General features: G+C 34.6%; 1 protein-coding gene across 1 annotated transcript; it reads right to left on the reverse strand.

Moving 5' to 3' along the window:
* Positions 1–4,239: 4,239 nt before the first annotated feature.
* On the reverse strand, positions 4,240–12,008 carry LOC131153882 (stearoyl-[acyl-carrier-protein] 9-desaturase, chloroplastic-like). The gene is made up of 4 exons (XM_058106330.1): positions 11,954–12,008; positions 10,388–10,409; positions 5,703–5,967; positions 4,240–4,885 (listed from the first exon to the last, which is right to left on the reverse strand). The coding sequence occupies exons 1-4, from the start codon at positions 12,006–12,008 to the stop codon at positions 4,325–4,327; spliced, it is 903 nt and encodes a 300-aa protein (XP_057962313.1). The 3' UTR covers positions 4,240–4,324.
* Between the last annotated feature and the right edge of the window lie 275 nt (positions 12,009–12,283).

Below are 12,283 nucleotides of genomic sequence, written 5' to 3' on the forward strand. Positions count from 1 at the left end.
AGTTGTGACCACGAACCACCATTATCTTCCCCTGTCCCCCAATCTCCCTCCATTTTGTGACATCAAACCACGCACCATACAAAACGCATTCGTGTGCATGTGCACACAGACAAGGAGTCACGAACTTATACCTAGTACATTGACAGAAAGAAGTACTAATCGAGAAAGATGACAAAAGGATAAGGTAATTCCTGAAAAATTAAAACAACAAGCTTGTCGTGCCCTACTAAAATCCCCACCCCAAACAGTCGTCCAAACTTGGCCTAAAGAACTTCCCGCCCAAGACATGGCTTTTACCAACACATCACCACCCTTCAATCCTCCTCCTGCACATGCCTAGCAAGGAGTATAATCCTTTCTTCAACAAGGATTGTCTCTTTTTCTACTCCCTTCTTGCCAGAGAATTGAAATAAAGTCCATGTAAATTCTTTTAACAAAACTTGAGGCTATACCAAAATGTCCTTTTTTCTTAGTCCTTGATCCAAGAGTTGCCACTCTAGGTTAACGTCTTCGCCAATCAACTTCATCTTTCCCAATGCTTTGCTGCTCTAGCAAATTCCCAAGGGTCCAGCCCTGTTCCAAATTTTATTCCAATTCAATCTTTCCAATGTTTAGTTGATCCACAGGACCTTAATAGTAATTTATATGTGCAAAGTAAACTGCTTGTATGTTCATCCACACGTGGAATTGACTAAGTAAATAACCAATGGCCTGTAAAAAAAAAAAAATAGATGGTTATTCCTTGCATAAACCATCAAGTCTCGAGAGGTTAAATTTCATATGAAAAAAAATCAGTTTATTGACAACGTAACAATTTAAAAATTGATCGACCCCAAAAAAATTATTTAAATTATTTAGGAATTTGGATTGTTAATTTTAAATGACCTAAATGGTTATGTATCTACAAGCAAAAAGTAAATTAGTTCTGTAGCTAGGAAGAGTTGTAGGAATATAATGAAAGGGAGCTTGAAATTGTTTGGGTTTTTCAACTCTGAGACTACTTCTATCAAAAGCCTTTTTAAAGTTCTAGAAATTCATTTTTGGGTCTGTTTCTTGTAAAATTTAAACCAATTTATTGTACTTTATACAGTCAATGTCATTAATGGAATCAAATCTATAGATGATATTGATATCTAAATTTGGTTTCCACAGCTGACACATATTTTGTAAGACTTTTGGGACTGCCATGAAAATTGAATTGGTATTTTTTTTGTTTTCCTCATTAAGTCACATTGATTTTGTAAAAAAAATGAGGTTGTGTTTTTGAGCATGATTTCTTTCTACAAACCTTAATTTTTATTCACACACACCAAATGATCGACCCCCCGATGCCCCCGAACTTGGGTAAGTAGTGTTTTGATTTTTGGTCCGTTGGAAATTCATGATAAGAGGGCTAGATTTTTAAGGAAATTATAGAGGCCTATCTTGTGTCTCTTTTGATTATTTTGTATTTGGATTTTTACATTTGCAGCAGCCTCCTTTTGGGACGAATGTAATTCTTTTTCTGGCCTATATCAATAATTGGTGTGGTGTAATTTTTCTAGGCTTTCATCCAGCATGGTCTTTCAAACTCAATGCTACACAATGGTAAGTATGATGTAGTTTGGATTTCAAGATAATTTTCTTCCAAATAATTTTTGAAAAGTTAATGACATACACACCCTGAAATTAAGAAAATCTGATTTTCTTAGTCTATCTTTCTCCTTTGTCACATATGACCACTCCCAAGGTTGAGAATCGGAAGTTTATTTCGATTACGAATGCACAAAATCTTGAACTCATGGCTGCGAGCTAAATTAGATTAAGTAATTGTTCACTAAGGGCATGAAACATTGTTAAAAAAAACTTTTGGTTTTAAGTACCACACATTACTTAATATTCTATTTCTAAAGTGTGCAAATTTTCTTCTTCAGTGCATAGACTTGTTTGGTTTAAAGGATTGCATAGTTACTCTAACCCCATTGTGGCTTATGGCAGCACATCTACTTCTACTACTGTCTGTAATTTTCGAGGCTAATGGTTTTCGTTTTCTGAAGGAATGCTGCTATATTTGATATGGACATATTCGAGTTTTTAATAACTATTGTTTCCATTTAATTAATAGATGGTTTCAATATACAAGTTATGGGGCTAGTTTGTCAACTGTCTTATATAATTGTATTTCTCTTTCTATTTCTGAGCAAACTCATAAGATGACTAGAAACTTGTTATTGCAGAAAAAAAAAGATGATTCCTATTCCTTCTATTTCGAGCTTGAACCATTCTGATATTTTAACACCACTAGTGTCCCCTTGGACTCCATATCCAATCCAGGTCCACAGCCCTTGGTCATTTTCTCATCATTATATCATGCCTTTTGGTCAAAAGCTTTGTCGATTGTATTGTATTCCCTGCTTATACACTCATATCCAAACATACTAATAAATCAAAGAGATGCCTTTAACCCAAACCCATCCAAACAACTTGAAGTACATCGACTTACTTACTGCTGTCACACATAAGGCCATCATCAGGGTTGGGTTCACTTAGTACCAACACATGCGATTAGCAACAGTGAAATGTTCAAGATGGTTGCCATCAACCCTGCCTGAGTACAATATGAATTCTTTGTTATAAATTAAATGTACGGATGTAAAACAAACTCATAACTTCGTATTGACGTCATGCGCATATGAACATAATAGAAATTTGTATCTTATGATGATATCTTGCCCATCTAGCAGACCAAATCCAACTGATCCAAATCAGCAGATGATAAACAAAAAGCCCATATTATCAATCATTCTTTTTTAAAAGACTTCATCAACAAACTAAATTTTGGTAGCAAATAATCCTAAAGCTCACATTCTAGAAAGTATCCCTACATTAATATAACTTTTATCCACAACAAATGTATAAAACATGAATTTACATATTAGCTGCAGTGAACATAACAAGTGAATAGGCAATAGCCTCAGTTTGGAAAAACATCCAACTAGTCTCAAGATAAAACTAAATGTCTAGAAGACATGGTCCAAGAAAAGATAGACACAAAATAAAATGGTGTACTGCAAGTTGATTCTGCTTTCAAACAGATTCTCATAGTGGCACAACAAAGCTTAAAATTTTTGTAAGAATGTAGGTGTATGGGAAAATCAAGGACAGGTTCTGAAATCCTTTAATGCTAGCAAATAAATAAGGTGGATATCTTCTAGAGAAATGTTAAAGGGGAAAAGCAAGAAGGCTAAATAAATTTGACATGGCAAGCAAGCATAGGGCTGTAGGTGTGTAAATGAGTCAACTTCCAGAACTCGAGTACCTTGACAAATTGAGTTTTGACTTTCACAGCACTAATGACCATCCTAATCAAGCTTTTGTTATTTATGTATTTTTTTATATTGTATAAGTGCTATATTATATGTCTTATATAAATTGTATATATTCTAATAAATTTTATAAATATATTTAATAATATTTTAAATAGAGCTTAATTGTGTCGAGCTCAAATTTTAAGAACTTGTAGTCAAGTTGAGTTTGAGTTCATCAATTACAAGATCAATCAAGTTTGAATTTAGTTTAGTATTCCATTGTTGTCTTGAATCGAATGCACCCTTAACATCCAACATTCTTTCACATCATTCTTCCAAAAAACACTTCTATCAAGGAAATCTAACTCCTAAAACCATAAAACTTAACAAAGCACTTGAATAAATTATTACCTGAAGCAATTAAAACATAACAATGACAAATGGGAGCAAAGAAAATCACTAGGAACAGTACATAGTTCAATTGAATATCATACTAAAAGCATGCTCATAAAGTCTTGGTAAAATTGTAATTACATAGACCAACAAGAATTCCTTACAACAAACTATCATGAATTGACTTAGATCAACAACAGACCAATAAAGAGTCATGATTAGGACACAAAAGGAATCAGGACATAAATTTTCAAAATTAACCAAACCAAAAGCATGAATAAATGGGAAAAGAAAAGCTCACCAAAAAATCGATAACCACGTAAACCTACAAGAATTCCTTCCTTTGCAATACTTCTGTAGGTAGTGTAATGATTACCAGAACAGGTCGCTGAAGTGCTGAGGTCTATCTCTCTATTAGAAAATTTGACAATCAATACATTGTCATCCCCTAAAACTCTTTGCAGGTGAGTCCTTTGTTTGTTTAGATATGGACCCTGGAATAAATGTAATTAACTAATGAGAACAATGAAAAGAAAAGGATACTTTCTAGAATATCAGCTTACATCTTGAGAAACTCCTCTCTAGTTCTGTTTGGAAAAAGATTTTTAGGAGTGACGCTGACCTTTGCTTTTCCATACTTGCACCTACAGCTTCACTTCCTTATCAAAAATCCAACTGAAAGGAACGGTAGTAACTTGCTTCGCCCTCCTTTGAGCTCTCTCCTCTAGCCTCCTGATTCTAGGAGCTAACCCACAAAGGAAATCCTGGGCTTTCTGCCCCTCACCTAAAATTCCGATTAGCTTCTCCATATTCCATCTTCCCACAAAAAATTCCAATATATATGCATAATCTGTGGCAGTATAGACCCCAAGCCGCTGAGCAACAGCTGAAAAGTGCTCAAAGAGGTTGTCGTCATGTCCGTCATACATCAAATGGGCTGGCATAGAGATTTTCTTTCTCATCATGTCATCAAAATCCAACACGGTACCATCGGGATCTATCTTAAAGAGCTTTTCCACTATTTTGGTGTAGACAGTTTCATGGCGCTTCTCATTTGATGCAATAGTTCCACATATCTGAGCCAATTTCAGGTCCCCATGTTCCTTCGCGAGCTTGGCGGTGTTACCATGGGAGATAAAGGTGGCTCTTTCTTGGAATGATGTGTAGATGAACCCAAGGTATGGGCTATTTTCCGTACGGGGATCCTATAAAATCACCAAGAAAAATAAAAAAAGAGAGATATCAAGAACATAACAAACCATTCAAGGTGAACATTTCCCCCATGCTCCTAAGCTTTTGTTTACATGCATACAAACACTTTGGCCACCTTACCACTGCCTTCATTTCTTGTTCAAGTTACAAATGAATTAATGAAAATTTTAATTTTAATTTTTTTTCTGGGGGGCGGGGGGAGGAGTGAGGATGGGAGTTCAATGGGTAGGGTAAGCAATGTCTAGAAATGATTAATATATGAATAAACATACAAATAATTCAAATTTCTCAATCAATGTTTTCCCAACGTAGAAAGAGTAGAAAGCTAAAGAAATCCTTAAGGACAACTTTTACCGTATGAGAACTCCTAGGTGAGATTTGAGACCAGGAATAACATCCTAGGTCTTTTGCACACACACCTTAGGCACATCTTAAAAAGAATATCTTTGTTCTTCAAAAATTATAAAATCTGCTATCAAGAAGAATGACATAAATAAACTATAGCTTGGACAAACCACAGCCTAGATAAAATAATAAAGATTTGAGTTCCATTCAACTTCTGGAAAGAAATTATTTCATTTCACACACATTCCCACACAAGCACACACATGCACCACTGCAAAATCAATTGCCTTCAGCTAAGTATCAGCAACCTACTACTCCAAAAGCATTAGTAGTGGTTGTTATTTTGCATAAAAAATTATGGATTTACCAAAAAATTGTTTGTGTCTCTTGTTTTCTGAAGTGTATAATTCCAAAGCTAAAAAATGGTTATGAAACCACACTGTCAAGATGTGTTAAGGACCTCACCATTCCTGATCCAATCAGATACTGAATTTTCTTCTCAATTTGCTTCATATCTACTCTCCCAGACAAGTAGAGGTACTTGTTGAGAAGGTCACCATGCATGTTCTCTTCAGCAGTCCACGCCCTGGTCCAAATTGCCCAAGAAGTAAGGCTTGCACCTGTTTCATCCCGAACACCATCTAAGGTATTAAGCATCATCTGGTAAGTTGGAAGGGCTTCTTCTGTGATCATATCTCCAACCAAAACAACAAAGTACTCATTTGGAATCCCCGTTATCATTATAGAATGTGGAAAGGTTGAAATGAAGGATGGATTGCACAACTTTTGTATTTATCAAAGATTTGGAACTTAGGAGGTAGCTAGGGCCTAGGGGGCTTAGACATCTAAGTTTTTTGTGTCAAGCAAAGTCTAAATGCAGAACCCAGCAGCTTCACAAGACCTACAATCCCAGAGAACAGCTGATTCACTACTGACCTATTGGTGTCTCTGACGTAGAATGGCTGTAAATGCTCTAACCATGACGTAGATAGGCAAAAGAATCCCAATGGTTCTCAAGATCAATAACTGCAAAATAAAGAAAGAATTATCTATTTCTTGGACATCATCAAAATTATAGTGTAATAATCTTTTACATGAAAGTGTACTACCCAGTCTTACCATGAACAGTGTAAATGAATATTCTCCAGATCCACTAATTATAATTGGTAGTGTGTAGCGCAATTCAAATTAAATATATTTTTTTGTTTTTAATGTATAATAATTTGAGATGACGTGAGCAGAGGGGAAGATAAAAATATGATGTTGGTCCTATTCCTATATATATAATATTTCATTTCTCTGATATCTTTGACATTAACATCTTGTTTGTTCCCGAGAATGCACACACACACACACACACACACACACACACACACACACACATATATATATATATCATAGAATATGTTACTAGGATATTGTTTGAAAGCAAATTCATGGGTAAACTAGCTTGTGGGGGTTCTCTCTCTCCAATGGGACATTTTGCCAAATGGAAGGAAACTTTAGGAGATGGCCATAATACTAGCAGTATTCTAAAAGCTCAAATGTTCTTGCATCCTTACTGCTGATTAGATGAGATGCTTAGATATATTTTAAAGTTATTTGTGCACATCTCTTGCCAAACATGTTTCATTTCCTATCTCAGAATGTGGTCTTCCCTATCTCACGTTATAGTCTTTCCTTGTACTGTTCCCTAACAATGGTTACCTTATAATATAGAGATGAGGTTTACAAGGAAAAGATGGTGAAAGAATAATTTGAATAAAAACATTTATTATTGTAAGATTACAACAATATTCCAGTATAGACTAGTTACAAGAAGATCACATTTCCAAAATAAGTGAGCGTCCTAACTTTCTCCTTTTCCTAAAAATTCTTAAGAGACCCATACTTTTTAGGAGGTAAGAACTATCAAGGGGTCTTGGCCTTGTTTCTTCTTAACTTTCCTTAACTAATCATATTTTTGTCATTTTATTACAACACCTTCTTTCAGTTTCAACGAATGAATCAGATCTAAGAATTTGATCTCATTGTTTCATGCACAATTGCTTGGCAGCCACCGTGTTCCATTGCTGCAGGCACGGTGTAGTAATTGTCCAAGTATATATCAATTTTTTTTTTCTACTTGGCAATATAGGCTCACCTATGTGAGAACTGTGTAGTTTGATTGATGTTTATGATGTTATATTTACAACTTCAAGGCCATTAAAACGTAAGCTTATTTTAGCCACGATACCTTCCATCTAACTGGTTAAATTTCACATTATGTCCTTCAAAGCCTCAAGGTTGTGGTGGCAGTCCAAAAGACATCTTCAATGCATTACCTCAGCATAAGTCAACTTACAAATGTTTCTGATTCTTCTTCTAATTGGTTGTCGTGTGAAAATACTGTAATGATGTTGTGTGTGTACGTGACCACCTAGCCCTGCTTGCAAATGCTTCTAGCTGCTGCTAGATTGTTTATTGAGTGTCAGCACAGCTGCTTAAGTGCTTGCAATTATTCGAGGCTATGTATATCTGTGATTCCTCCTAGAATACTGAATTCTGTAGTCGTGACTGCTTTTTGAACTTAACCTTTGAAGTTCTATAGTGTTGCTTTGTGCTAGTGTGCACTACCTAATTTGCATTGTTGCTCTGTTTTTCATTCTTTGTATTGGTGTGTACTGATTGAGGGGTGGATTATTTCGTCCTCTACAATATGATGTTGATGTGATTTATTTTTTATGCCTGTATATGTTCTACATAGTGATTTATTTTCAAAAACCGTATACTAATTTTTTTAACTTTCTTAATTTGTAGGGTTTGCAACTGTGACAACGTCAGGACGATGTCATGCAGCTCGGATGCAGCTTTCCATTTTTTTTTATCTGAACAAATGAAATGTATTTAAATTTGAATTTTTATAATGTTGTGTATTTAAATTTGAATTTGTATAATATATTTGTACTTAAATTTGAATTGCAATTATGGTTTTTACAGGAATTAATTTGAATCAGATTTTTACAGGAATTAATAATTAGAAAAAAATACACTCTACTGTTAATTGTGCAATTTAAGTATAGGTGACGGTTTAAAACCGTCACTAAATCCATAAGTAACGGTTCTACAAAGCAATAGTGACGGTTCTAAAATCGTCACTAATAATAGAAAAATAGTGACGGTTCAGAAATCGTCACTAATAATAGACCAATAGTGACGTTTCTCAAATCGTCACTACTAATGAATAATAGTGACGATTATAAAACTGTCACTAATAATGGAGTAATAGTGACGAATATGAAACCATCACTAATAATGGAGCAATAGTGATGAATTTAAACCATCACTAATAATGAAGTAATATTGACGAATATAAAATTGTCGCTAATAATAATGCAATAGTGACGAATTTAAACTGTCACTAATAATAGAGAATTAGTGACGAATTTAAAACCGTCACTAATAATAAAGCATTAGTGACGGTTTTTGATTGATCTAGTATAGAATCTATAGTGACGGGCTTTGGTCTTTAGTGACGGATTAAAATCGTCATTAATACGCTATTAGTAGTGACGGTTTAAATCCGTCACTAATACGCTATTAGTAGTGACGGTTTAAATCCGTCACTAATACTCTATTATTAGTGACGGTTTGAAATATTCGTCATTAATAAGTATTAGTAATGGTAGGTATAGCGACAAATTGAAAACCGTCACTAATACTCATATAACCGTCACTAAAACTAGTAGTGATGGTTTTGTGAGTATTAGTGATGGTTAAAAACCGTCACTAATAACCTTATTTTTTGTAGTGTCACAAGAGCCCTCTTACTAAATGATTTTTGCAATGGGAATGAGTAAGAATGGAAGTGGAGAGCTTGAATATGAGAAATAGGGTTTTTGGATTTCAGAGAGGATTTGCTAATGATATTTTGTTAATTAGTTCCTAATCCATCCAAATAAGGGGGTATATATAGACCCCAAAAATTATAATCGTTCAGGACCTATTAGGTATTTTTGAGAAAGTTTAAATAGGTTTAATAAAAATTAACCACGTTTTATCCTCGGTAAAATTCGAGCAACCCGAGAGGTTCGATAAACCATTTTTAAGGTTCGGTCGACCAAGTTACTCAGTTTGGTCGACCAGGGTGTTTTTGAACCGAGGAGTTGGTTGATCATACTTTAGAGGATTTTGGAACCTCCGAGGTTCGGTCCACCAAGCTAAGTTCAGTTGACTGAATTTGGATGTTTGGTGGACAATGCCATTTTTCAACTTCAAGTTCGATTGACTAGGGCTTTGGGATTTCCCCTTGTGCCAGTTTGATTGACCAGGGCTTTGGGATTTCCCTACATTCCAATTCAGTCGACTAGGGCATTGATGTTCATTTTAAGGATGGTCGACCAAATGGTCAAATTTTTCACCCTGGAGAGGCTCGGTCGACTAAAGATCTATGTGTGTTCTGGTTCGGTCAATCGAACACACAAAGATTGTGCATTTTAGTCCTAATTTCATTTTAAGTCACCTCTATTCACATGATTATTACTTCTAAGATATATAGGGGTTTTTTTCATGCTATAATTTAGGACCTATGATTAGTTTAAGGTCTTTGTCCTTATTTGTCCTATCATGCATGCAATGCATTAATTATTACAGACCATTATTATTTAAATATTATAGACCCTAATAAAACTTAATTAAATTACAACAAATAAATATTCTAGGCCTTTATTTTCTTCAAGTCCATATGCACCATATAAAACTTCCAATTGATCTCGCACACAAACTCATCAACCATTAAATACCAAAATATTTGTCATAATCAAAATGGGATATGACCTATAAGGTCAATAATAAAGAGTGGAGAATGTAGCAACCCGAAAAATAGGAATAATAAGAAAATACAAGAAAAATAAGGAATTTGGTTTGGTGTAGGCCAAACTGTCAACGATTTTGTGGGGGAGCAGAAAACCGTCGATGGTTTTGTTAATATTGCGACACGGTTAAGTTAAGGGTAGAATGGTGAAAAGGATTGGTTAAAAGCCAAACCGTCGACGGTTTTAGGAAAACCATCAACGATTTTGTCTGAAAGTGGCTTATATGTAAGATCTTGCAAGCCGTTTCATATAAACAAAATCAAATCTCTCTCTTTCTCTCTCTTAGGGCTATGGCTCTCCCTCGTTCTCTCCTTGATTTCTTGCTTGATTTCAGCCCAAATCAGCTCATAAACGTGATTTCAAGAACTCGACAGTGATTCTCTGTAGTTTAACCAGAGTAATTTTATGAATCGGGCATTTCAGGAACCACTTCAAAACTTGTTGCTACAACTTATGTAGGAGAGTCCCTACTGTCACATTGAAACAACGAAGCCTACAAAAAGGCGCAATTGTAAACACCCCTATTTTAACTAGGCAACTCCTAAGAAGACCTGGAATAATAAAATTGACTTTAAATCGGTCATTGGAAGCCCATTTGGTTTTCAGTTAAGTCATCTACAAAATTAGAACCCCGTTTTGAAGTTCTAGTCATAGAGTCTTCCTATTTCGTGTTTGAGTCCTAATAAAATGTCAAGTGTAAATTCCATTAATGAGTTTATTTTTCTAACTCTTTTAGGACATGTTTTATGAAATAAAACCTTTGTGGTTTGGAAAATCGAATTCCCCCTTGAAGTTCAAAATTGAGCTCCTTATTTCTTTCATTTGAAAATTGAGATTGTTTTAACTTTTAGGTTCAAGTCCTAGTTTGTTTCAATAAAAAAATAACTGGTTCCCCTGATCTCAAATTTCTCGGTTAGGGTCTTTTAATATTGATTATTAAGTCCTTTTTAATTTCACCTTTGATTTTTAATTCATCTAACCTTGGGTCAGGTTTCAAAATTTAGTCTTTTTATTGCAAATCGAGTTTTTTTTTTTTTTCTAAAGGTCATCTTAATTTGAGTCCGCCAAATTTCGAATCAAAATTTTTGAGTTTTAAATTGAGATTTTCGATCTTTAATTTAAATCTTTGATTTTGAGTTGTCCAATTTCAAAACCGGTTTTGTTGTCTGGTTCAAAGTTGGTTTTATTTGCTAGCTCTTCTACGTGGCATTGGTCTTTTGGGTCAACACCAAAAAGGTAAAATTGAGGTCACAATTTATTAACAGGGAAAGGGAATACTGAAAAGTTAGGTGTACTCCCAAGAGGGAGGGGGTGAATTGGGTTTTTTATAATTTCTTTATAAATCATTTGTTACATCTTACAAGTTCATTTAGTTAAGAGTTAACCCTTTTTCAATTTGAGTTAATTTGCAATCACACTCTTCAAACACAACAACTTCACAAGTATAATTGTTATTCAATCCAATCAATGAAGTTAACTTGATATTGCAAAAATAGAAAATTCAACCAAACTTCCAAAATTCAAATATCGATATCAAATAAGTATCTTGAGTTTAGGTATGTAACCAACCAATATGTTAATGAGCTTTGGTATTAATCAATCAATGTACTCCCTTGTGGTTTCCGTAATAATATTGATTAATCAACGTACTCCCTTACGGTTTACGCAATTCCCAAAAGTAAATTAATATCCAGCAATTTAAATGAGCATCCACGCTGTTTATATGTGCTGTAATTTAAAGAGAATAGGGAGGAGAGCGACACCAAGATTTTTATGAGATTCGGCTATACCCGCCTACGTCCTCACCTTAAGTACACCACCCAAGGATTCACTATATCGCTCCCTTAACCAGGCAGAGCAAACCTTTTGCATACTCCTTCAAATAAGATAGAACCCTCATCTTCAAGCGATACGCCATGCTTGGTAAACCAAAGATTCAACAACCAGAACCGTCAAAAAATAACAAGAAACAAGAAAAATAATTTGTGTACAAAGACATTTTCATAATAGAGTTGATTAGTACAAGTTAGAGTACTAATATACTTCAAATTAAATATCAATAAAGGTGGAATTTGAAGCTCAAGAAATTAATCACCGAGTTCTTCTTTATATTGAATGCAACTTAGTAAAAGCACAAGAACTGAGTGGTTGTAGCAGCTGGAATTCAGTAGAACTTTAGCAAGGATATGTGAG

Source organism: Malania oleifera, chromosome 4 (assembly GCF_029873635.1).
Source record: "Malania oleifera isolate guangnan ecotype guangnan chromosome 4, ASM2987363v1, whole genome shotgun sequence".
In the NCBI taxonomy this organism is placed as follows: domain Eukaryota; kingdom Viridiplantae; phylum Streptophyta; class Magnoliopsida; order Santalales; family Ximeniaceae; genus Malania; species Malania oleifera.